General features: G+C 43.1%; 2 protein-coding genes across 6 annotated transcripts in view; both read right to left on the reverse strand.

Moving 5' to 3' along the window:
* The window catches only part of SRPK3 (SRSF protein kinase 3), a 36866-nt gene extending 36740 nt beyond the window's left edge, over positions 1-126 (reverse strand). Inside the window, exon 1 of the mRNA XM_081935263.1 lies at positions 37-126. Coding sequence (XP_081791389.1) covers positions 37-79 — 43 coding nt within the window. The 5' untranslated portion in view covers positions 80-126. The remainder of the gene's footprint in view (positions 1-36) is intronic.
* A 3643-nt stretch (positions 127-3769) lies between these two features.
* PLXNB3 (plexin B3) overlaps positions 3770-27289 on the reverse strand; it is a 62202-nt gene continuing 38682 nt past the window's right edge. For all 5 annotated transcript variants that reach the window (XM_081953049.1, XM_081953048.1, XM_081953050.1 and 2 more), the window contains 15 exons: positions 25069-25217; positions 24849-24949; positions 22468-22685; positions 21162-21340; positions 19816-19882; positions 17587-17905; positions 17326-17429; positions 16682-16769; positions 15913-16082; positions 15092-15252; positions 14805-14952; positions 7881-7945; positions 6516-6591; positions 5135-5209; positions 3770-4606 (listed from right to left, as the gene is read on the reverse strand). In XM_081953049.1, coding sequence (XP_081809175.1) covers positions 4502-4606; positions 5135-5209; positions 6516-6591; positions 7881-7945; positions 14805-14952; positions 15092-15252; positions 15913-16082; positions 16682-16769; positions 17326-17429; positions 17587-17905; positions 19816-19882; positions 21162-21340; positions 22468-22685; positions 24849-24949; positions 25069-25217 — 2025 coding nt within the window. In that variant the 3' untranslated portion in view covers positions 3770-4501. The remainder of the gene's footprint in view (positions 4607-5134; positions 5210-6515; positions 6592-7880; positions 7946-14804; positions 14953-15091; positions 15253-15912; positions 16083-16681; positions 16770-17325; positions 17430-17586; positions 17906-19815; positions 19883-21161; positions 21341-22467; positions 22686-24848; positions 24950-25068; positions 25218-27289) is intronic.

Raw genomic sequence — 27289 nt, forward strand, 5'->3', positions numbered from 1 at the left:
GCCCCGCCGCCGCCGCCGCCCACCCACCCCCCTCACCTTTTTTGCTGCTCATCGCCCCCCCTGCCCCGGTGAGCTCCATACAAGCAGAGGATTAGCCTCCTGCGCCTGCGCAATCCGGCCCCTTCCCAACCGCAAGAGCGGCTTTTACCCCACCACGTGAGGCCGGAGGGGCGGAGCCTGGAGCAGCTTTGCTGCTCCGCCCACTCCCAGCTTTGGCCCCGTCCAAAAGCGGGAAAAGAGGGCTGGGAAGATTTTTAACGGCGTATCCATCGCCATTGTAACTGAATCCACCCACCCTTCCCATCATTAGAGCCTTCTCCAGAGAGCTGAGTTTTTACATATTCTTTCCAAGTATGATCATACGAGCCAGGTCCTCTGCCACGAGTAAGGAGTGATTTTTTAAGTGATCCGTCGATTTGCTTTCTTGGCTATCCATGGTATTATTCTCCAACATCATGGTTCAAAGGTACTCCTCTTATCCTGCCCGCTGAAAGTTAGCTTTTGCTTCCCTAGAAAGTTACAGGGACTATCATGGCTTGCATGCTCTTCGTAGGTATAGACGCATCCCAGCCTCTAACAATAAGTGGGTTTTATTCCTGTCATTGCCTAAATTAAATGCAAATATTTTTTTAAAGTGTTGGGAAAAAAATACTTAACTTTGAAGCCCAAACTATCACTCTGTAGAACAAGCGGTATGTTTCGGATATTGAATTCAGTATTCAAGCACTGAATTCTTGGCATCCTGGTTTTTGGCGCTATATAGTGTTAAATAGCCGAAGGATGAGGCAGGACTCATTCTGAGACAACTAACAGGATTTATTTGAACAGGTTCACAATAACTATGGACATACGGAGTTCAGCACCTTTCCCTGCTTGACAGCTACTTATATGGAGCTGTCAAGCAGGGCAGCCAATGAAAACAGCCTGAACAGCGAGCGCTCAGCCAAGCCGCATCTTAACCAATCAGGCGCGACTTGGCTGTTGCTAGCTGTCTGGCAAGGCTGACAGGTCGTAGGTTGAGGATAGAACACTTCTTCCCCCCCAGCGAGGACGCACGCGCGAAAGTCTTGCAAGCGTAATCGCAAAGATAGGTGGGGCGACGACAGATCCACCCAGAACGCCTCAGTTGAGGGTAAGTCGTCGGAGGAGGAGGTTGTGCCCGTGGGAGCTCCTCCCTGAAGGGAGTGGAGCTCCGGGTGATGTCATCCAGGCCTGGTCCAAGAGGCGGAGTCTGCAACTCAGGTAGGATAGGGTGAGGGGGCGCAACCGTTGGAGGTGGCAGCTTCGCGGCTGCCCCAGCGCCAGGCCGCGGATCGGTCGAACAACCGATGCAGCGGCTCGGCTAGTGACACCTTGTGCGGTAGGAACAGTGCGTAAAAGTTTAAAAGTCCCAGGAACGCCTGTAGCTCTGCCTTAGAGGCAGATGTTGGGGCGTTCCGTATGGCAGCTACTTTAGAAGGGGTAGGGTGGATGCCCTGGGCATCTATGGAGAAACCCAGGAAGTCCACCCTAGGCACAGCAAAAGAACATTTGCTGCGCTTTAATTTCAAACCTGCGCCCCTAAAACGGTTGAGGACCTTCCGAAGTACTTCGATGAGTCCTGAGCGGCTGTTAGCAGCGATCAGGACATCATCGAAATAGGGGACTACGCCGGGGAGTCCATGGAGCAGCCGTTCCATGCAGCTTTGGAAGATCCCCGGGGCAACGGAAACGCTGAATTGAAGGCGGCTGCAGCAGAAAGCCCCACGGTGGGTGACGATCGTTTGGGCAGCTGCCGCATCGTCATCCACCGGAAGCTGCTGGTAGGTCTGCGCCATGTCCAGTTTGGCCAAAATGCAGCCCTGCCCCAAGGAATGGAGCAGGTGCTGCACTACAGGGACTGGATAGGGGTTTGCCTGGAGGGCAAGGTTGATGGTCGACTTATAGTCGGCACAGACGCAAACAGACCCGTCGGCCTTGACAGGGACCACAATTGGGGTCTCCCATCTAGAGTGGTCAATGGGCTCTAGCACGCCCTGCGCCAACAATTTGTCCAGCTCCGCATCAACCTTAGCCCTCAAGGCAAAAGGCACCCTGCAGGCCTTCAGCCTAATCGGGGCAACCTAGGGGTCGAGATTCAGGGAGATTGGGGTACCCTTATACTCCCCCAGCTTACCATCGAAGACGTCAGCGTATTCAGCCATGAGGTCTTCAATGCCGGGGGGCGTGTCATTGGTATGATGCACCCCCAGCAGGGACAGGCCCAAAGCGGGGAACCAATCCAGGCCCAGCAGGGCCAGCAGCGGTTTCTCCACCACTAGGACAGGCAGGCACCCATTAAACTCCCCATACTCCACCCACAATACATAACAGCCCAGGGTGGGAATGAGAGTCCCCTGGTAGTCCCGCAAAATCGTGTCCAGAGGTGACAGCTGGCAACGAGTGATGCCAGGGCAATGGCGGGAGAAATCAGCCCAGGGGAGAAGGGAGCGGGAGGACCCAGAGTCAATCTTCATTTGGCAGGGTGACCCCTCGAGCAAAAGGGAGACTTTGATCTTTGCTCCGGTGGAAGCGTGGCTGACCGACACTGCAGGGGTGGCAGGGAGGTCTGGCTCAACAGCAAAACAGTCGTCTCGTCGGCGTTGTTGGCGGCGAGGCTGCTGGAGGGGAAGCTGCACTGACTGGCTCTATGGTTGACCGAGGGCTTCAGGGCGCTGCGGTAGCGGCAAGGTGGCCTGGCAGACCTGGGCCAGGTGGCCCCTCTTGTGGCATCGGCGGCACACCGACACCTTGAAAGGGCAAACGGCCCGGCCGTGATTCCCTCTGCAACCAAGGCAGGCACCCATGGCTTGGCGGGAGGGCTGCTGCGCTCGGCACCGAGGTGCGGCCCCCAGCTGGTCCACCTGGTCCTCCTCTTCGGGTTTGTCCAACGGCACGAGCTCATCTATCAGGCAGGCCAGGTTTGGTGGAGGAGGCAGCTGGTTGCGACACATTTCAGCCGTGGACTGGTCGGATAGCTCCGCGCCTCTGGCCTCTTCCACCGCCTGCTGCAGCATGATCTCAGGGCGGGTTAGCATTCACTGCCTCAGGTGGCAGTTCTTGATCCCGCAGACGAATTGCTCCACTCTTGCCTTCCATCTTAATCACTGTCATTAATCACCATTATAGAATGATAAAGTTTGGAGGGGGTCTTTAGGACTTTGAGCTCAACCCTCTACTCTACCCTCTAGTTTTTCAGTTTAAAGCATCCCTGACAAATGATGATCCAACCTCTGCTTAACATTTTCAATGAAAACAAACCTACAACTTCCCCTTGAATTAGATTCACTGCTGCCTGCAAATTCTTGACCCATCTTTTAAGGAAAATAATCGGATGAAATCAGGCAAATAAAACAAGAGATTAAAGTTATATATCTTAACTGACAAAGATAAATGTATTTCCAGACCTAGACAAAGCCTACTTCAGGATTCTTAAAGGATTCCAATATGAAATTGATGACAATCAGTTTTTATTTATTTCCAAGAATTGGAAAACAATATAACTGCAATTTTAAAAAGTAGTAGAAAAGATGTAGAAAAATATAGACTATCCTTTACATCTAGATAAAGTGCCATAAAGAATATTAATAAAAAAATAAACATATTCTTAAACTTATTATTCCCTGTGTGTTTCATAATTTTCTGCTTCTGCCATATTAAAGATTATGGATTATAATAACTTTGCATTCGATCTTGGAACTGCAGATTGTGAACCCCATCTTAAAATCTGTAAGTAAATCAGACAACAGTATTTTTCTGAAAAGTTTTTTTTAATTCTTCAAAATGTCATTAAAATAAATACAATCCCAGAGCAGAAGACTCCCATATATACATAAAATTGGGGAGGAGAGGACAATAGATAGGAAGAGTTAAAATAAAGACCAATTAGAGTATAGTTTTTATACAAATATTTTTTTTTAAAAAATGGTATTATCACCAATTGCAATATTAGTGCATTATAAGCCAGGAAATGAGGTCTGGAAGGGATAAATTCCCTCAATCCCCAATCTGTAGTGGCCAGCACAGAATGGCCCATTAACACGCACTGCTTAAAAGGGGGACACTGTAAGTTGACACCCTTCTTCTAGAGTGTCCAAAATAAATACACCAATTTTATTTACAAAGCCAGTGTTCCAAACAGGGATTACTCCCTTTGCAGTTAGTGTTTTTTAATAACAGACAGAATGAGCACCAAGTGCAGAAGAGCCTTACAGCATCCATGCAGTTAAGGCACTAGGGGTGGAAGGAGGGAAGCAATGGTGTTGTCCATTTTACATTACTTTAGATGCCTCTGAGGGAGATTGTGCAATGCTGTCTGGCACCTGAAAATGTTGCTGATGAATGGATAGTGGAGAATTTTCAGGATAGGTCTATTTGCCCTTCTTCAGCAACGACAGAACATGGGAAGATTTATTTCTGAGTAAATATGTTTAGATTTCTAGTTAGTGGTGTTGGATCTGGGTGGACAGCTGATTTAGGAATGTTACAAGTCAGTCACTTTGTTCTCTACAAGAGCTGCAATCTGTTGCAGTCGATATGCTAGCTGCATCTTTTGGCCCAGTGGATCTTCTTCTAATGCACTGATTATCTGCAGAAAACACATACAGACAAGAACCAGTTAAATTCCTGCTCATCCTGTTCAGAAAAAAATTGCTGCCTTTTCTGCATTCAATCTATCTCCACCATCACCAACAGTAACTACAGGTAATCCTCTACTTCCGACCACAACATTTCTGTTGCTAAATGAGGCAGTTGTTAAGTGAACTTTGCCCAATTTTACGAACTTTCTTGCCACAGTTGTGAAGTGAATCACTCAGGTGTTAAATTAGTAACAGGGTTGTGAAGTGAATCTGGCTTTCTCACTGACCTCACTTGCCAAAAGACCACAAATGGTGATCACATGACCCCAGGACACATAGGAACCAGTTGCCCAGCATCCTAACTTTAATTACGGGACCGTGGGTTTGCTACAATGATCGTAGGTGAGAAGATTGGTCATAAGTCAGTTTTTTCAGTGACATTGTAACTTTGTACGGTCACTAAGTGAACCTTTGTAAGTCAAGGACTATCTGTAATGACTCCCCACGACTAAGTTCCAATAAATGTGTTACTATACCTGGTCATAGTATTTGTTAATATAGTTGTAAAGTTCTTGCAGAGCCACTAAGCAATTTAGATCAGAGGAGTATTTCTGCCAAGACAAGATAAAAAATAGTAGTAATTTGGTCAATCACTTTTTCATTATCAATGCAAGCAAATCACCATTATTTTATACATGTATTCATACATACAATTGTCCAAATACCTGGCTACTGTATCTATAATAATTCTACACAATTATAATTTCTGTCCATTTAGCAGATCAGAAAAATGAACACAAATCACAGCATTCTCAATTCAAGGTCCATCCAAGAAATTCTTTGTTTGTCTTGTGCTGGTAGCCAGTTTCCATTTTGGGAAACCCTATTCAGAACTAATGTGATTTGCTTTCAAATAAAACCCATTCCAAATGACACATGCCTACCAGTAATCTGTTGTACTTTTAGTCAACTCATATTTCTCCATGCTGCTATCATTTAATATGGCACAGGGTAGGGTTCCAAGCAGTCTCTACAGTCAAACTAGTTGGGCTACACCAAATATAAGACATGTATACCCAATGTACCCAAAGTAACCCTTGTAATATACAAGCTGGACCTTCTACTTCACTTGTGAGTTAAGAGGGATTTGTTATATTTCAGAGAACTAGTGTAACATTACTGAAAAAAACAACCATGAAGCACACTTTGAATCTGCAGAAGTATTATAGAAATTATCAGTGTTTTTATTAATTCATGCAAGTGAGACTTATTTGTCGTACGAAGCAAATGTTAGCTTTAGGCTTGCTGACATGAGGGTTCATCAATACAGGGAAAAGTTGGTCTATATCAGTGATGGCTAAACTTTTCCGGACCGAGTGCCCATAGCATGCATGCATGCGCAAATGTACATGCCCGAACCCCCAAAATGCAATGTGCATGTGGCCCTGCGCATTCCCCCCATGCATATGCCCTGCCCCTGTGCATGTGGCCCACACATGTTCTCCCATGTTCCACCCCATGCATGTGCATGTCCCTCCCCACACACCCTGCGCATGTGCCCCACATATGCATGCACGCTCCCATGCATGCACGGCGGAGACCTGAAGACCATGTGGGAGGCGTGTGCATACGCGGCAGAGTTGAACTGGGACGACAGTCCACGTGCCCAGAGAGAGGGTGCTGCATGCCACCTCTGGCACACGTGCCATAGATTCACCATCACGGCTCTATATGTTCCCAGCCTACAATGAACTGGGCTTGTATAATTACTAGACATTTGGGGGCAGTTGTTTAGGTTGTTTAATCCCTTGATTAATTTCCATATATCTAGTTTGTGAAGCTGACATAAATTTTTTTTTTAATATGCTACTTTGGTTCTCAATAATCAACCAGGGTGTATTGGCATTTACTTCTTACCCCTGAAAGTTCAGTCAGGGCTGAGTTCATCTCTTGGTAGCTGGCAGGAACAGTCTGTTGAATATCTGCATAATACCTGATTATATTTGGGAAGGAAGGCAAACATTAGTCAATAGATAAAACAATACATAGTGAAAACCAGCTCTTGGGATAAATGCTTCCGATCATTTATTTTAGCTAAATCACTGTTTTTCAAACTTTGCAACTTTAAGATGAATGAATGGACTTCAACTCTTGGAATTCCCCCGCCAGCATGGCGATTCAGAATTCTTGGGAGTTGAAATCCACTCATCATGAAATTGCCAAGTTTTAAAAAAACACTAGTCTAAATGGAGTTGAACTACCTTTCTTTATACGTCTTGCTAGCTAGATTTGTCAGGGAGTATAGGTCAATAGCACAAGGAAAGTCGTGAGTTTCCCATCATTGTTAGTAGCTACCCAGACTCAATGTTACTGGCTAGACGTGTTAAGATATTTTTCCCCACTGAGCAGGATCTCTGAATTAAAAAGTTTTTTTGAAACATAAGTAAAACTGTTCAAGAGCCGTCAATTAAATGGACCTAAGTACATTCCACATGCCAGTTTCCATTTGCACAAGGAGTGCTCAAGTAAAAAGGGCTCAGAGCTCAATTATACCCAGGAATTATACTTTCTTCCATGGGAATCCTTCCTCTACCAGGGACCATCTGTCTTATATGTAGTTGGGTTTTCTCAGTTACCATCTCCATTTTTCTCTTCTTAGAGACTGGCAACATTTGTTGGAAACTAGCAGTATTGATAAACAAATGATAGATGCCAGCTGTTAAGTTTCCCTTTTTATTTCAAAAGGGAGGCTGAAAAGATTTTCAGTCTTTGCCATGTATATGGAAGGTTCTACACATGAGAGGGGAGATTTATTGCCAATTCATAATTATTAGATTGGATGGAGTTAAAAGTAGTATGGATATTTTTCGCCAAGGTAGAGAAAAACTGTAGGAGTCAGCTTCCTTTCAATGTCTTAATTAAATCCCTGACTTTTACGAGGTTATAAAGATAATGTTTGAAACTCAAATGTTAATGCAAAGACTGAAATCTCTAAAGCCAAAAGAGCAGGCTCTTTATCAGATTTCCTATTGTTGGAAATGCAGGGGGGAGGAAAAGCAAACATTTGAGTCTACTATCTAATTTACTGCTCCTTTGTAAATGCTAATAATAGTAGAGTATTACATAAAAGGAGGGAAGCCATACTAATTTGCAGAGAAGCTGCAAAGTAAACTTTATCCTTATTTATTTTTACTTAGTATTGGTGCCCAGCGCCGTATCATCACCCCTTGTTTTCTTGAAGAGTGTTTTTTAAATAGTATTTTACATTTTGCTCACACTTACTTCTCCACCATTTGTTTGTAATGTGGGATTTCCCTGGCATAAAGTAGCTTGTTGACTGGTGAGTCCTGAAGAGAGAAAAGCAAGAAAAACAGGAAATGAATTTTAAAAAATGAGTAAAAAGATATCCAAGCATCATATATTACTGGTATGTTTCTTTTTCTAGTTATGATAGTTATTCCAAGGCTTCAAATCCATAGTCATTGAGAATTACAGTATATGAATTGTCATCCAAAATACCCGAGAGGCTTGAAATTGGGAAAACTAAAGTACTGGATACTTTGGGGGGTGGGGGGCAGGACTATTAGTAACCCAGTGGTAGAGTTATCTTCATCAGTGATACAAACATATATATTTCATCTCATTAAACCCTTCCAAATCAGCTACAGACAATTTATAACAGACAAGCCCCAGTGGAGGGTTAAATATGTCACACTCATCCAGTAAGCTCTCCCCATATTTAGAATATGGCTAAGGGCATTCCCACGAGAGAAATGAAAAAGAACACCTGTTATTCTGAAAGAGACAAGATAAGTAAACAATCTAGAATCAGCCAACAAATAGGGGGGGGGAGTGTAAAATCCTAAGTACTTCTGACTATGTCGTGCAATTGACTTCCTGAACTCAATGGGGCTTCACTTCCAGAAGATGTGGGGGCAATCTCTGGCTTATGATAGCTTTTCAAGAGAGCAATTTGGAGAGAATTATAGCTCTGTCAGGGATACTTAGTTGCAAATAATAAAAGCCAAGAGGCAGTAGCGTAATGCTAAATGTTATGTTCAGCCACAAAAAAGCCTCATCCCTTGCTTTTTTGCAGCTTTCCAACAGTGCTGGCCTGGCTGCCATTGAGAACACAGCACTGGGACAGATGGTCTGATCCAGGGAGGAAGGATACAAATAACCTGTTGGGCTACTGGCATATTTAAGAGCATGCGATGGATGCACTCACAAAATGGCTGCGGCAGGGAGACAGCTATTTGCAAAATGGCTACCTTGACCAGTCAAAATAGAACATAAACTAGTACAGTAAAATCTTGGTAACTTTAAGATGGGTAGACTTCAATTCCCAGAATTCCCTAGCCAGCTTGCACTTCCATTTTTGTATATAAGTAGCGTATGTACAATACTTCAGTAATGTATGTTTGCAGTGCATGTACATATCAGTGGTGGGTTGCAGACGGTACGCCCCGATACGGACATACCAGAGCCAGTCCAGAGCACCAGATACTGTTTCGGTACGGTCCTCCGGAGAGCCCACCTGTCTGCCCGAGCTCTTTACCTGTGTTTTAAGGCTTCTGTGCTTCTGTGCATGGCACATACAGTGCCCACACGATGCTCCACGGAGCAGCTGTAGCATCGCAGAGGTGCTAAGATGCATGCGCACACTGCACGCATCCATGACACTGCCGGGCCCGTTCCAACCGTACCGGTTGGAACGGGATTTGAAACCCACCACTGGTACATATATATGTAACTGATGCTTTGTTTTGCAGTTTTGTAATTAATTAATTAATTAAGGGAATCTTTAGAAAGTTAAGGGATAAGGCTACCAAATCTGGATAGCAAAAATCTAGGTGACACTAGATAGCATCAAAGGGATATAGGAAGCTTTAATTATTTTACTGCCCTCTCTTGCAGTTTCCAGTGGAAGTATCTGGCTATGTGTTGGTACCTGCAGTCATCACCCTGCAGGGAAACTGTGTTAAAAGTTCTACACAGAGGGAGTAGAACTGATGAATACCTATGTAACTTCAAATTTCAGCCTCTTTCACAGTCAAATTATTTTGGTTTTGAGCAGTCTAAAATCTTATGTCAGCCTGATGTGATTTAGCTGGGCTTTGAAGGAATCCCATTTGAAGAACTTTCTCTTTCATCAGACAATTTTATTTAGTGCTTATAGCCCTAACAGTTATTTTTCTAGGATGACCAGAGCAGGACAGTTCTGAAAGGAAATATAGCAGAATATCAGATGCCCCGGACAAGCTTTTGAGAAAGAGACTAGACCAGTAATTTGAATGAAATGAAAATGCCTATATCTAAAAGGGCTAAAAAAAGGCTGAGGGAACTAACCTATTATTTAGTTACCCAAGAGGAAGCAAGGGTTGGTCTAATCAGTTCTACGAGATATTATGGGAGACTGTGAGAAAGCAACTTTCGCAGCAAAAATGAGAAGTAAAAGCTGTTTTGCAGAATATCACCTCATCTGCTTTTTAAAGCTTTAGGCTTTCCAGCAAATTAGAAAATATTTTATAAATAATATTCCTCGGACATCTGATTATTACTTGTATTGGACTAAGCAATGATTAAGGAGGTGTTTTGTTTTGTTTTTTACAAAAAAGGCTTTTTTAAAAAAAAACAACAACTATAGTACTTGGTATTTATAAAAACAATAAAGTCCCCAAAAACATCAACCAACTTCATTTTATCTGATTTTTGAGTGGGAGTTCAGCAGCATAACAGTGTAGTCTAGAGCAGAGCTGTCAAACATGCGGCCTACGGGCTGGATGCATCACGCACTAGCCATGTCCATGCCTGGTTTAGCAAAGGGGGGGGGAAGTCATGATACGTCATGTGATGCTGCCTTGACGACGCAAGTTTGACATCCCTGGTCTACAATATATTATGCCAACTATCTCCCAAGAATATACTGCAGTATTAATGTAATATAATTTATATTTATTTGAAAGTAGAATTGTTTGATCCACCATTTTAGATACCATGTCACAGAAGGAGAAAATTACATTATAAATTTCCTTTTCTGCAAGGGAAAGTTTTTAGATGTGGGAAAGAATACATTTTGCAATCTAGAACATTAAGCCAAGTGATGTAACTCAACTAGAAATTCCTGAAAGGGAAATGGACTTGTGAGTGATGGGAGTAAAGCCATTCCCAACACCATCAGCAAAAGGATTGTTGAAATCAGCATTTCTGCAGGAGGGTTTGAAGCTGGCCAAATCCAACCTATGACATCTTGAAACCAGAATGATGCATAATGCATTAAAACTGATCTGAAAGTGGAAAGGGATTTGGGCTCATGCGTTAGGCCCCTTGTCTTACAGTATTCCAGAGAATTTATTAAAAATGTGACAAGCTGTCACATTCATATTTGAAATTAATTAGCCAAGTGCTGGTAAGGATATACCATCTTAACTCGTCTTTATTAATAACTTCAACTTCTTTCAAGAACACTTTAGTAATTTCCCAGTTTCTATTCATCTTATCCAGGGGTCAGCAACCCACGGCTCTGGGGCTCTTTCAGCCCTCTACTGCGGCTCCCTGTTGCCGGTTGGCTCCACAATTGATAGGGCTTTCGATTAGGACAGGTAGAGGAAAAAGGACGCTGCTCCAGGAGGAGACTCTATGATGGGGGAACCTGACTTCCGGTTGCCTCCAGGATTGAAAAGGGGGACTTCTGGTTAGAAACTTTGTGGCTCTTTGAGTCTTTAAGGTTGCCGAACCCTGATCTTATCTATTGTCTTTTTACTCTTTTTATTTCCCTCAATAAATAATGATTTATTTTGTAGTTATCATTTGCTCATACTGCTTATCTGAAGTAAAGTATGTGAGTTTCTGTTTGCTGCCCTTGCAAGATAACAATTACTCTTTATTTATTCCTGGAGTCATTGATTGGTTCCCTTTGCCATCCATTATACCATAAACAGCCATCTCCGAATGCATAATTTCAGTGTCTATATCAGTTTATTCTTTCTCACAATGTTCAGTTTTCATAGCTCACTACTTTTAGAATTGTCACTATCAGTCATAAACTTGCTAACCTAAGTTTGTCACTGCTTCATCCCTGGGTCAAGGAAACCATCAGGAATCACTCTGAAGTCCTGAACTTCACTGCTAAAGAACCGGAGGAATTATAGAATGAACTTAGACTGCCAAAAGTACAGAGGGAAGAAAGCAAACTGGATGTCAGAACAAATTGTGAAAATTGCCAAGAAGGGAAGAAAGCCAAAACCAACAAAGACAAAAATATCATGGGAATTATCTTTGTCATTACTTAGGAGTCAAAAATGACTCGATGGCACATAATCAATCATCCATAGGATTTTTACTTTTCTAGCATAATGCCAATTTTAACTTATTCTTAAAAACCGGAATGCAAGGCTATCTATCATTTTCTTTTCTTTACCACCAACAAATAGTACCATCTACATATCACAAACCACTAAATGTTTTGCCCTCGTTGTGATTCCAGCTGTGTTCTCTTCTATTCCTACCATTGGGTTAATATGCATTCTTGCCTTTTTCTTAGTCCCATCACTATACTGAACCATTTTGTTTCCCAAAACTCAGTTTTAACAGAATCTCTTTGTTCACTTGTAATGGCTCCCCAGAAAGCCTTGCTATAATCAGCAAGGCAAAAGTCAGCCTGCTTCATGTATTTTTTCACACTCTTCATTAGCCATCTTGCCTTTCCTGAAACCTGCTTGTTCATTGGGCGTTACGTCCCCTACATAAGGCTCTGATATTCTTCTTAAGAAAATAATTGCATAAGGAATTATGCCAGGATCTGATAATCTGGGCACTCTCTTGTACCTACCTTCATAAGTATAGGCATATTTATTTATTTCTTAAATGTACATGCCACTTGTCTCATTCTGCAAAGCAACTCTTGGCAGCTTAGAAATTAAAATCATAAATGTAAAATATTAAATATATTGGGCACAAAGATAAGAAACAGAACATAAAATTGGTACAGTGGTGGCATCTTCCTTGTTATTTTACCAGCCATCTCCAACATTCAGTGTCCCTATTAGTACCCCATATCAACTGGCAGAGCCAGTATATTATAGTAATTAAATAGATAGATAGATAGAATATTTATTTCTAAGCCGCACCCTCTCCCGAAGGACTCGGGGCGGCGTACAATAAAACAAATAAAATACAAAGTACAATACAATACAATGCAAATCTGGACAGGACATACATATAACAAGGACGTATATAAGACGTATACAAGGAGGAGGTAGGCTGATAGCTAAAAAACAATTAAACAATTAACAATTAAAACAGTTAAAAAGTCACAATATTTAAAAACCTCAATAAATAAAAAACCCGTCAGGAGCGATATAGTTGGATCATGGTTGAGCCAGGCCAGCTACTTGGAATAGGTGGGTCTTGAGCTTAATTCTGAAGGAACGGAGGTCAGACGTAGTCCTAATATCCGGAGGGAGGTCATTCCACAGGGCTGGGCCCGCCACAGAGAAGGCTCTACTCCTAGGCGCCGCCCCTCGACACTGTCTGGTGGACAGCACCTGGAGGAGTCCCTCTCTGTGCGAGCGAATTGGTCGCAGGGATGTATGGGGCAGAATACGATCCCGCAAGTAACTAGGTCCTGAGCCATGGAGCGCTTTAAAGATAGTTATCAAAACCTTGAAACGCACCCGATAGACCACAGGAAGCCAGTGCAGCTCGCGCAGGAGAGGTATTGAGGTATCGGCAGAAATCACCAAAACCAGGTTTCTCTCCTCCCAGGTAGGGATACATCCAGTTCATCAGCCAAAGATGATAGTTTTCCCTGCCACAGATGTTATGTTGCTATCCAATGTCAAATGTGTAATTTAAGAAAACCTGTATTCTTATGGGAGGGTATACCCTATTCAGGACAGGCACATTTCCCAAATCTTGAAACCCAGCCTCCAGAATCAATAGCAACACTATCTTATTTGCATTTAGGTTTAGCTTGTTCTGTCATACAGAATGCTTTACAACCCGAAGCTTTTAGAAGCTCTGTAACCAGCTAATCCTAAACATGCAGGAAAGTAAAGCTTTAAATGGGTATTATTTGTATATTGATGTCCATTAGGATCAAACTTGTGAATTATCCTGGCAGCTTTATATCAAATACTATGGTAGACAAGAGAGAACTTTGCAGAACTACCAATAATTGCTAAGGATGTGAGCAGAAATATCTAGGACTATTTTCTTGCAGTCTTTGAAAAGATTGGAATGAAATTATTGCAAAAGAAGACCACAAGCCCCCAAGGGCACTCCCATAATTCTCAAAAGCCACCAAGCAGTCCAAATATAATCTGCTTTCTCTAAGATATAGCACCACTATCTTCTTCGTCAGTTGGACTAAATGTGGAATGCTGAACAACAGCTGATAGTTGTTAAAACTGATCCAGTCCAAAGATAGAGTCTTGACTTCACCATAGCCTCTTCTAAGGAAGTATTAATGAGCTGAGTGTTTATTGACAAGGTGGAGTCTTTAGGGGTCTAAATTAGTTATGTGGAGGAGGGTTACAACAAACAAGAGTTCACTTGTTGCCTCCAGAAAATGACTCAGATAAATGTTATCACGATAGGTAGATACACTAGGCATTATTTAAAAATGATATGACCATCATGAAACAGAATTTTGTCCAGAAAGAACCTCTCAAACTGGCTCCTAGCATAAATTAGTAAAAGTGTAAGCATAAATAAAGAACTATAAATAAAAGTGTAAGCAAAAATAAAACTTGAGCACTAGCTCAAGCCACCCATAGCTGCAGCCACTTGAAAAAGTACCCAACAACTCAATGTCTCTTTAACTGCTGCTTCTAGAAATGGTAAGACTAATGTGGGAGTTAAATGTCTGGAAGAAATGATTTCAATAAGAAGTCAGATTATCAAACATATAATGCCCTCTTAGCATTCCCAAACTAAGTTCCCTTCATTGTACCTGTTTACAATTAGAATCCTTTTGGCTATGCAGATTGAGGCAATGGAATTATAGCTTGATCTTCCTGGAAGATACTAGATTGGGCAAGACTTCATTATTCTGTTTGGTGTGAAACAAAACAGTAGTAGATAGCCCTGATTCATCTAAGTGGAGCACGCTAACATCACATGCACTCAAATTCAGATCTCCCTCCCTGTTTTACACTCAAATTCAGATCTCCGTTTACTCCACGTTCATATATGCAGACTTACCCTGCCAACTTTGTGTTCAGCGGTTGTGCATGCATCAATAAATGTCTGAGCAATGACAGTGAGATTTGCATCCACATTATCAGAGACACGCACATCGAAAATGAATTGTGGGTTCTTGAGTGTATTCACCCAGAAGCGCAGCAGCAGACTGAGATAGGTGGAAGAAAAAATATGTTAGAATTGAGGGGTCCGTGACATCTTCCACCTGCTAATCTTCAGCCTTTGAAACCCCTATTTCCCTCCAATCTTGAGCAAATCTGCCATTGATTAGCCCATGCAAATCTCACCTGTTGGTTTTCCAGATATGCAAAGTCTCAGGTTCTGTAACCCCATGCCTTGTTGCCAATTCATCCAATTGGTCAAATAGATACTTGACAGCAATTGGTACGGGGCGGTTTACACTCAGCACTGCCTGGAACACATCATCCACAAACTTCTGTAGTGTTCCCTATGGAGGGTCAAGAGGAAGGGGAGAAATGGTCTTCGAGACATGTTGCTGCATTTTTTTCAATTAACAAAACATGCAAAATACCATCAAAATTCCAATATTTAAAAGTTGCACGTATTACAACATCATCACTGCATTCCTGACACTTGCAACCTCTAGGAAGCCCTAGCTGATTTAATAGCATGTTCTACTCTTTCCAGTTTTTTTTTAATCCAAGAGCTGATCCATAAGGAGAGATCTTGTCTATCTAGTTGCTCTTTGGTGAATAATTTTGTTTAAAACTTTGCAGCCATCTTAAGAAAATCTGTCTGAGTAAGCCAACTTCTCAGAATTTAATTTTAAATTGTTCTCAGGATTGTGTTCCTGTGCCTTATCACAGTCAGGTTATCCTTTAGCCGTTTGCATGATCTCCTCATTTACCCTAAATGTACATCCAGGATGCTTGTGATACAATGCAGAGCGAAACAGCACAAACACATAGAGGGAAACACATAGTATGAACTGCTACCTCTCAGGGAAGCTGGTTTCTTTTTCCTCCTTGTCTTGATAAGCTCTTGGGAATCCTAATTGTGAAGGCACTGGTCTAAGGCTCTGTGCATTTGAGGACTGAATGGGATGCTTGGGGAGAGGCATTTTAAAAGCACCATGCTTGTCTCTTACCTTCATGGAAAGCAGGCGTGTGAGGTAGATCTCAGGAATAGCCTTCGCCCGCTCTCGTAGGCTGCTGCGCCGGCCCTGCTGCTGCTTTGTGGCTTCTGGTTCTTCTGTGGGCTTTACCAGGTGCCAGAGGCGTAGCCCCCCCTCATCTCCATCCTCTAGCATTGGGGTGTCTGGAAGGGAAGCAGGGAGATTCATCTGGCTATAAGACAAGCCAATCCCTCCTTTGCTGCTTTTTCCTGACAGCCATCTTGCCTTTGGGATGTAAGAATTATCTGTACCTCAATCTTGGGTGAGAGCAGTAGCTGCCATCAAAAGTGTGAAGGAAAGAATGAGGCCTATAGGAAGGAGGCTCAGGAAACCATTGGGATGGCCACTGCAGCCAAAAACAAGGTAGACAGAGGCCTGGATCACAGACGGAATCTACATAATCACTGTTGATAATGTTACTTATCTGTGTAGTGAAACGCCTGGGAATCTCAAAACATTACAAATAGGAGGAATGATTTATGCTTTCTGGTGCCCTCCTAATGTGTTCCATGACAACTCCCATTATTCTTCAGACAATACAGTCACTGGTATTAAGCAGTGCTGGACGGTAGAGAAGATATCATGTTACATATGGCACTAATGGTTCGAAACCAAATGTTTTTGCCTTTGTTCAATTGTGTTCCAGAATTGGCTGGATCCATTTTAACCCCAAAGAACCCACATTATGGCTTACAAACAATGCATGAACACAGCCACCCCTGTTGCTTTGAGAGACACTCACTTTCTCCAGAGAAGAAGCTTTGACCTGTGCCTTGGGAAATGTCATTGTGAAGGCGGGGAATAAGACTGACTGTGGCCCCATCAGGAACCTGCGGAAAGAGGAACGGAGGACCGCAAACAATGAGAAATGGTGAAGCACAGCAGAGTGGCTGTGTCAGCTAGCATTCCAATTGCTGGCTGAGGAATTCTGCGAGTTGAAGTCCACAAGTCTTAAAGTCGTCAAGTTTGGAGACCCCCTGATATAGAGAGCTAATACTCTCTTATGTAGGTAGTTGTAGGTAGAATAGTTGTTATCTTGCAAGGGCTGCAATTTATGTTTTTAAGATGCCCAGGTCTGCAGAAAAGTAATAAGGGGTAGGGGTGGGGGCAAAGTTTTTCTGATTTGAGGGAGGATTTCCAGTTTAGAAGTAGCAAACGCTATGCCCTTGCAGTACTAAGCCACATGGAAGCTTAAGATACCCATTTTCCTTGTCAGGGTTGAGTAAAACTGGAGACTTGGATTTTCTTCATTTTTGCTGCTGAAATTTGATGGTGTATTCTTAAAACTGGGAAATAAGATTGGGGAATGCACATGGCCAGCAAATAGTTCCGCCCCAGTCTCCTCCCAATTCTTTTCTTCACTGCCATCTTATTTGCTGGCTGTACCTTGTAATGTTGCAACGTGTTGAGCCTCTTCCACTGGTTCTGCATGACTGAAGTCAGGTCCTCATCTGAAAGGGTCAGGTGGCCAGCAACGCCCGAGCGCCATTCTGAGGGTGGGCGGGAGTAGGAAAAGTAACAGGTAAGAGACTTGCACTTTGCCCCAAACGGTACAATCTGTGAAGCTGCAATCTGGTACACAACACTATGCAAATAAATTAGCCAACCTCATCTAATTGGGATGACTAAAGGGAGGAAGTATCTTACCTAAGTCAAGAGAATGCACGGAGGGCCGCTGGGAGAAAGGCACACCCTTGAACACCTGGTCCAAGATTTTTTCCTTCACTTGGGTGATAGTATCTGTGTCGAGGACACGGGCTGGGATACGCTGTGTTTCGGCCCCTCCACCAGGTCCTCCCCGCACCAAGACTGTGAGAGTGAGAGGCCGATATTCCACATCCTCTCGGAGCAGCCGATTGTCATTCAGAGTCCGCTTGGCCTTGCCTGTCACCGCATCCACCGGGCCTTTATCCACCTGGTACTTAATGGCACGGAAGAGCATGTACAAGGGCTCACCAGCTACCTCCTGCAGCAGGAAAGACAGAGTAGATGAAACTCATTCTCTGCAGTTGAAACAATCCCTGCTCTGATGCAGTATTCCTAGCATTATGTTCCCTCAGGAGGTCCAGATACAGGTAGTCCTCAACTTACAACTGTTTTTTTTTCCAAAGTTAACGGCACTGAAAAGTGACTTAGGGCAGTTTTTCACACTTACAACTATTGCGACATCTCCATGGGGGTCATGTGATCAAAATTCACATGCTTGACAACTGACTCATATGTATGATGGTTGCAGTGTCCCCTGTGGGGTCCTGTGATCCCCTTTTGTGTCCTTCTGGCAAGCGAAGTCAATGGGGAAACTGGGTTCACTTAACGACCATGTTACTAACTTACCAACTGCAATGAGTCACTTAACAATTGTGACAAGTAATATTGTAAATTGGGGCAAAATTCACTTAACAATGTCTCACTTAGCAACCGAAATTTTGGGCTCAATGTGGTCATAAGTCTAGGACTATCTGTACTGACTTTGAAAAAAAATTGTATTTAAATTGACCATTTTCAAGCATTCTGATCAAGCACAAAACACAAGCAGTGATATTATCTTTTAAATAAAAATAGGCATCCATCAATGAGAGCATTTATGAAGGGTGTAATAACCAGCAAAAGGGATAGACAAGATTTTCACTAGCTCATGGAAAAACTTAGATTATTTGCATAATTCCAATTCAAAGCAGAATACACTGCTAATCAGTCAGTTATTGTTGTGACCACAATTGTAATAATATGACTTATCATAAAAAAGGAAGAAAATTGGTAATAATCAAAGAAAAAAGAGAAAGAAAAGGCATACAAAAGAAATAAGGTGGGACCAACCCTACAGTTAACAGTTTTAAGAATTTCTAATTTAAAGCAATAACTTGATTGGTATCTGAATATGCTGTGCAAATAAGCAGAATAAGCAAATAGCAGACAAATTCACCTAAGTTGCATGACTTATCAGATTCAAAGAACTTTCATGCTGTAGAATTGGAGATGGTTTATGTTTAAAGATGTTTACTTGTGCTGAAGTGAAAGGCTGACTGTTGTATAAAATATACTGTGCGGGAAAAGAAAGATAATTTACATTTGTAGCAACTGAGGCAATCTCTTTTGACTTCTTTGCCTACTGCTGGTGAATATTTTTTTGGCAATTCAGAACAATGGACGGATGGGAGCACCGAGGAGGAAAACCAGGGAATGACAGGAAGGCAAGTGACAAAAAGACCTTAGTAAAATTTGTAAACAGGTGAGGTTCAGGATTAAAAGGCACAGCAGAAAAGACTATACCAAAGATTGATTGCCAAGATGCAGCCCGACTCTACCATGAACTAAAGTAATGCAGTCACACACATGAAGGATTTTGGAAAGCAGAGTAAGAATGAAATAGAGGGGAAATAATCCGCAGAGAATTTCTCCATGGGAGGGTAATGAAAACCAGTGTGGTATGGTCAAATTATTAAACCCAGATCCAAACTGTCCAGGCAACACAAAAGATATAGATTGATTATTTGCCAGTTTTTCAGTACAATCTATTGTCAAGTGCCTCTGCTCACTGGGGGAAAGTTGGTGAGAAACAGCGGGATAGCTGGGAAAGCAGAAGTTTCTTTTAGAATTGGCAGACTAAAAAGCCAGAAATAAATCAAGTTACACCTTACAGGATGTTATCTGACTGCCCAGAAACAGGAACAGGAAACATGGTAAGATGTTTCTCAGATTTTCAACAGATTTCAGTACCAGACAAAAAGAGTTTAAAACAGGTAAGGAAACAAAATGGCAACACATTAGACAAAGGATTCACAATGTTGCAAAGCTAGACCCATTCCCCTGGCCCTGCTCCCCAACAAACCAATTTAAATCTAGATTTTACAATTCAGCATGGTGCGCAGTGCTTACCTTGAGATAGGAATAGAGACAGATGGACATCCAATTGGTCAGTAGTTTCTCCACCATGGTCTCTGTCCTATGAAATAATTGCAAAGTTTAACAATGTTGCAGGCAATTATTGACTTGTAACAGAAATTGGGCCATTACTAAGCGACACAATCTTAAAATGTGATGTCACATGACCATGATGCTTAGTGATGGCAATTCCTGCAGTCATGTTTGCTGATGTTAAATGTTGATCTAACCATGTCTTCCCAATTTCTTGCCACCTTCCTTGACTTTGCTTTGGGAAGCCAGCAAAGAACATCAGAAATTACTGATCACACAACTGTAGGGATGCTCCTAGGCTGGCACTACAAGGACATGTCGTAAGTACCATTTGTTGAGCATCATTTGAATTCTCACTAAAAGAATGGTCATAACCTGAAGACTACCTGTATTTCATGATATATTGGAGCCAGTTCCAATTCCCAAGAGAAGAAGGGATTAGCTATATGCTGCTCAAGAACTGCCTTAACTCAAAATATAAACTATGTATACTGCCTGAGGCTTTTGTCTAGGGAAAAAGAATGAACAGGACTTAACTGAATTCAAGAAAAGGTTTTTTGAGATCAAAATATCTAATATCTGAAGCAGACTATGGGGTATTGTATTATCCAGTATGAATGAGACTTCAAACTTTAAGGACAATATTTTTGTATATAACCACTGCTTAAACAACAGTGAAAAACAAAAATAATGTTCATATAAAGCAGACAGATAATCCTCAGAGGATCTTTTCATTCATTGTACCATATTTCTTTTCAGTCAATGGTATTCCAGTTTAAGATTCAATCTCTTCATTAATTCACACCAATTGTTTGGGTAGGTACTTGTAAATTTTTGCTGCAGCTGCTAGCCATGAGGAATCAATGCTAGCTATAAAAAGAGGAGGCTTGCTGATTAGTAACATTAAGAGAGCATAAAGCTACCCACTCAGCAGAAGTAGTTAATCAAAATATTTTTTAGAAGAAGGATATCTTTCCCCACAAAAGAATACGACTTCAGCAACAGAGTGGTCAACGCCTGGAATGCTCTACCTGACTCTGTTGTTACATCCTCTAACCCTCACAACTTCAACTTCTAACTGTCTACTGTGGACCTCACCCCATTCCTAAGAGGTCCATAAAGGGGGCGTGCATAAGCACACCAGCGTGTCTACTGTCCCTTCCCTACTGTCCCCATCTATTTGTATTCATTTTTTTCGTTCATAGTCATGTTTATATTTATACCTGCTATCTTGTATATATTTGACAAACTAATAAATACATATACAAATACACATTGCATCTATGCGTAATTGCTCCAGGGCCTACCTGCGGAGCATGAGCTTAGGATTGCGGGCAACACAGTGGGCAGCCAAATCACTCAGCAGGGTCTGCATGATGTCCGTCAAGTACTCCAGCCGCCCATGGAGAGCCAAAGAGAGAAGCGATGCTGCATGACATCGGTCTCGTTGAGAGAAGGTAGGTTGAGCCTCCAGCGTCCGGATTAACTGCAAATAGCATGGAGAGAGTAGGATCAGCCCTGATGCTACGGCTCAGAAGACGCCTCTTCTGCCCCAAGGGCAGAGGTTTTTCTGAGGGTCAAGAAGGGGGCAAATGATTATGGGAGTGTCCTGCTGAAGTTTCCATCCCTCCTCTATCTGCTTTGTGGAATTTCCTTCATGCACAAAAGGGGCAAAAGAACTTGTGCTGCAATTGGGCAAGACTACTTTCACCATTTGGATGAAAGCATCTGACTCTGCAGAAGCCTCTGCCCAAGGATGGAAACACCACTCAAAACCTGAAGTTTAAACCATCAGCTATTGATGCAGCAGAGGAGAATACAGGTAGACATTCCCTACAGATGAATCTAGGACACAGGTATCAACCGGATGTCAAACCGGATGCGTCATGTGTAGGCCCCAACTCTGTTTTTTTTCCCTTTACAGAGTTGGGGCAGGCATGGCCTGCACATGACGCATCCGGCCCATGGGCTGCCAGTTTGACAGCCCTGATCTAGGAGATACCAAATGACCACCTAGACCCATGATGGAGGACTCTATGGCACGTGTGCCACAGGTGGCACACAGAGCCCTCTGCAGGCACATGAGCTGTTGCCCCAGCTCAGCTCCACCATGCATGCATATGTGCCTCCCGCCGGCCAGCTGGTTTTCAGGTCTCTGTGTAAGGCGCATGATGGGTCACATGCGTGTGTCAGGGGCACATGTGTGGAGGTCATGTGCACATGCACAGCAGCAGGGAGAGTGGGTCACGCACGTGTGCACGGGGGCAGGGCGCACACGGGGCACACACATTGCATTATGGGTGTGCGCTGTTGCACGCTTATGCTTTCAGCACGCAGCGACAAAAAGGTTAGCCATCACTGACCAAGACTAGAGTCCCTTCCTATCAGTGTACAGCTTTGCCATGTTCTCTCCTTATGTCAATACTGAATGGTACAGTAGAGGTGTTCATGTAGGAGCTTTGCTTCCTGCTATTTGTCTTTGTTCTCACATTGAGAGACTTTCCACTTACAGCCAATTTCCAAACCCATCCCGCTTCCATCGGGGCAGAGAATCTATTCTGTCCTTCAGCTGCTTTCCAGAATCTACGTCCCCATTTTCCCCAGCATGCTCACCGTCAGCAGGAAGACTTTGCTGTTCAACAGATTGGAGAATTGTCCCAGGCCCTGCTCCACGGTGGCTCGACGACCCTCGGGCAGGTCCAGCACGCGTCTCAGAGGCACATCCCCCTGAGCCGGGAAGAAGACACGCTGAGCATAGGTGTTGTAGTCGAGGAAAGGGATTCCGGAGCCTTCCAGCTCCCCACTCAAGTCAGTCATTTCAGTCATGAGATCTAAAGCGAGGAAAGGAGTGGTGATCAGAAATTGGGACAGAAGGGAAGGAGGACAAAAGGTTAAAGAAGAACAAAAAGGATATTTCACAATAGTAAATGCTGTCCCACTTCTAAACCGCCTTTCATTTTTCTCCCTCCACTCCTTACCTGTGCTAACCCTAACCCTTTTTGACAACAGCCTAGCTCCCCCCAAAATTAAGCAGGAATTGCAAAGCCTCTCTTTGTAATCATAGAGACAAGGATCATTCATAATTAGGACAACTTTTAGAGCACTGCATTGCACAGTGCCTGTTTCTCAAAAGCTCTGCCTGCTCTCCTTTCTTCACAGCAAGGGCAATGCACATGCTCAAAAAAGGATATAGAAATGAAGAATCCAATAGTTTCCCTCTCCTTCTTCCACCCACTTCCACCCTCCAACACTCTGCTTCTTCCAAACTCTGTAGAATTCTCCGCACTAGAGCAAACAATGTCTCTTAGGTGCAATATCCAAGGATTTGTAATTTGGCAGGAAAACAAAGCCATTCCATTGGTAATCAATTCAATGATCATCTCCGGGAGTTATCTATTTATTAATTTATTGAACTTTCATGCTGCCGACTTCTCTCACAAGGTGATCAATAGAAGTGCTTGGTCTTTGCTTGGAAGCCAGGAAGGTTCTTTGGATCCAGGGTGGAGGTGCTTGCTTACCTGCAGGGACCTCTTTAAAAAAAAAGCCACATCTTTTCTGGGCTGTCACACCTGGAGCCACTTGCGGTTCAAGCAAGCACTGTCACCTTTTCTGCTTCAGATGAAGACTTAGTTATGCTATCACAGCGATTCCTGTATAAACTCTCACTTAATTTAACAGTATGTGTGCTAATTCCCTACTCCGAAATAGAATCCTCCATATTCATAAACTAAGGCTTTCCCTAAATATCTAAATAACTAGATATTTAGAGAGGGCAACTGGTAAGAGGACCACATTTCAAAGAAGTCTAGACTGCAGCCTGTTAGAGTTTGCAGGAAGTCCTTGCTTACCAATGCTATTTGGGACTGGAAAATATATCATTAAATGATGTGGTTACAAGTTGAAAAACCATGTGATGATGCCACTGCAGGGATTCACTGCTGGGGAATCGCAGGGGTTCGGGAGAACCTCTAGCTAAGATTCTGTGAAGTTCGGAAAACCCTCAAATCCCACTTCTGGCTGGCCCCGCCTAACCCGCCCCTCCCGCAGCCCATTTTGGATGTAGGCAAGTACGCGGCGTGCGCAGAGGCTGGGGGGTAGGGCGAAAAACGGGCCTACCGGACATTCAGGAAGGCCGGAAATGGGCCCGTTTCTGGCCTCCAGAGGGCCTCTGGAGCCTGGGGAGGCCATTTTCACCTTCCAGGAGGTTTGAGGAAAGCCTCTGGAGCCCGAGGAGGGCAAAAACACTCCCCATCAAGGTGCAGGAGGCCAACTAGGCCATGCCCACCATGCCCACGCCCACTCAGCAACCGGGCAGAGAACCCCTCGCTAACATTTTTGAAGCCCATCCCTGTGCCACTTATCAGTGTCAGCTTTGGCAATTTCAGTTGCTGTCATTAAACAAGGACCGTGTGGATCATTAAGTGAAAACCTCACGTGACCACAGCCTGTGCCTTCCTGCTGGCTTCCCCATAGACTTTGCTTGTCAGGGAAGTTTCCAAATTGTCATCACATGCCCACAAGGATACTGCAAGAGCCATCGGTACAAGGACAGGCTGTAAGTGCCTCTCGTTCAGCGCTTCAAACGATTGCTGTTTGATACATGAGGACCAGACAGCTCTTTTCTCACATCATACCTGCCTTCTTTCCCTCATTCAAAATCCTCTTTCCTCCAGATTAATTAATCCAACCTTCCCTGTTCAGGTATTCTTGCACATTTAAAGTACATTAAAGTACATATTTAACTTTTTTATTGTATTCTGTTATATTTTGTATGAACTGTACACCGCCCCGAGTCCCTTTCGGGAGAGGGGGCGGTCTAGAAGCATTAAATATAAATAAATAAATAAATAAATTTGTTTTAGTACATATTCATCATCTCCAGTTTGCACAACCATCTGCTCTGTTGGCTGCAAATGATGGGAGCAGTAATCTAGTAGTTCAACCTAGGGGGCATGTCCGGTTGGGGGAAAGTTAACACCATTCCCATTCCATACCAGTGAACTCCTTGCGGCATTGGTCTCCAACACTGCTCTCCATGTTCTCAAGCTGCACCAGGACTTTCTTATAATCACGCAAGGCTTGCTTACTCTTCCGCCTGTCAAGAGACCAAGGAAGAGAGATTAACCAAGTTTCACACGAATAAAGGCTGGTGGAAGAAAACAGTGTTGCTTCCCAGCCTGCATATCACACCTTCAGAATCACTGCCATGTTTACCTGTACATTAAAATGAGAAGCAGGACTATAACCACCAGCACCGCTGCCCCTACACCCAGCCCAATTTGGGCTTGTGGGGGAAAACTAGACGGCGGTTCTGTATCATAGCGGACACGACCAAGATCCAGACGCAGGTTTCCCATCTGTACCTGCAAGAAGACATCATACAAGATTAATCCGACACATATACACATAGTTGTCTGTTGCAATGAAGTGTGTAGTTTTGTGCTATTATAAGGATTAAATAATGTGTTGAAGCAGAAGTCTCTTACGAGAACTAATACAAGGAGATCCTGAATGAGTCTGGATGATCTGGGGGCTTCACCTCCTATGATTTCTAAGCAACAGGGAAGCTAGGAACTGAGGTCCATGCACCTGAGGGCAAGCAGACTGGAGATAGCTGTCCTAATGGTGCCCATCTAAGATCACTAAGGAAGGCTGATGAACTGAATTTCTTCATTGAGCCACACTGGAAAGCTTACATTTATGCACAGAAATAAGAAATCAATCAATGAATATTTAATTGCCTGCTATTCCTAACAACTACTGACAGTAGGAATGAGTAAGAATTAGAGAATTTCCAGTATTAGTCCAATTAGGATCTGGGGATTCAGTGTACCAGTAAAACAGCAAGAAGGGGGACTTGGGCATATCACTATTTGCATAAGGCAAGAGTTTGTAAATTTAAGCAACTAAACCATAACACCACCTCCTCTCACTTCAGTATTGAACTGGACCGGCTTCTTTTATTTCTGTTGTGGTATTGCAGGATCTGGCTATTCATTCACAGGTAGGTCACAACTTTCTAATGGGGCTGTGATGCACGATTTAGAACATATGAATATGGATACTTTGATCCAATTATACCACTAATACTAATTTATACTAACTAAAGATAGGAAACACAAATAAAGGGTGGATGGGTTGATAGCTCCTTTTCTGGCCTAACTGCATCCACTTTTCCTTTCTTCTATGAATATCAGGAGCACATCTGATGCACTTGCATAAGAGAAGCTGATGAAATCCCTACTCAGTATGAGTAGGAAATAATGGGGAACAAAACTCAAGAACAAAAATTCAAATACTGCACCTTTATCAGACATACTGGTATCTACCACATCACTACAAAAGTATTCTAGTTCCATATGACTGATGTTGTCAAGATAGAGGCAATTATAATGAGTTCCATATCATTTTAAGAGCCATGGTGGCACAGTGGTTGGAGTGCAGTACTGCAGGCTACTTCTGACTGCAATTTGGCAGTTCAAATCTCACCAGGCTCAAGGTTGATTCAGCCTTTTGTTCTTCCAAGGTGGGTAAAATGAGGACCGAGATTGTTGGGGTGCAATATGCTGACTCTGTAAACCACTTAGAGAGGGCTGTAAAGCACTGTGAAGCAGTATGTAAGTCTAAGTGCTATTGCTATTTAAATGGGTGATTGATAACCGTGAGGGAATTGTTGCAACCAACCTTTGAGCAAAGCAATTTCGGGATTACTCTTCTTCATTGCTGAACCACGGTCATGGTCCCCCATGCTTTGGTCATCTACCAAGTGAATTTCTGTAATGGGCTCTACATGGGGCTTCCATTGGAGAAAATACAGAAGCTTCACCTTGGTGCAAAATGCAGTGGCATGAGCAGCTATGTGTGTCTCTAAAATGGCACATGTTACACTTCCGTTATGCAAGCTGCATTCGTTATTGTTTGCTTCTGAACCCAACTCAAGGTGGTGGTGATGTCCTTTAAAGCTGTTCATGACATGGGGGCTGATTATTTGAGGGACAGCCTCTCCCCAGTTATATGTGCCTGTCTCAGAAGAGTTATAGTGTGGGTCCGATGTGTCAAGGAGTTATATGTGGCGGATTCCAAGAGATAGGCCTTTTCTGCCAAGACCTTTGCCCTGTTGAACATTATTTCCCTCCGAGGTAAGACTGGCCCCATCCCTGGTAACCTTCAGGAGACAAAATGTGACTCTGTCAACAGCTTTGAGAATATCAAAGAAATGCAGAATTGGTGCAATGGTTACCTTGCCTATAACTACACTGAATATGCTTTCTCCTAGTAGCATTGATTAATAGTATTGATTTTTTAAAAGTTGTGAAATGTTTTTAATGTTGCTCATTTTATGGCTTCTTTTTTATTATACATCCCCCACAGTCACGTTTGTGTGAGGGGCAGCTACTTAAAAATAATGGAAGAATAAAACAATAAAATAAAAATG

The sequence above is a fragment of the Natrix helvetica genome, assembly GCF_964273705.1.
Source record: "Natrix helvetica genome assembly, chromosome: 1".
Classification (NCBI taxonomy): domain Eukaryota; kingdom Metazoa; phylum Chordata; class Lepidosauria; order Squamata; family Natricidae; genus Natrix; species Natrix helvetica.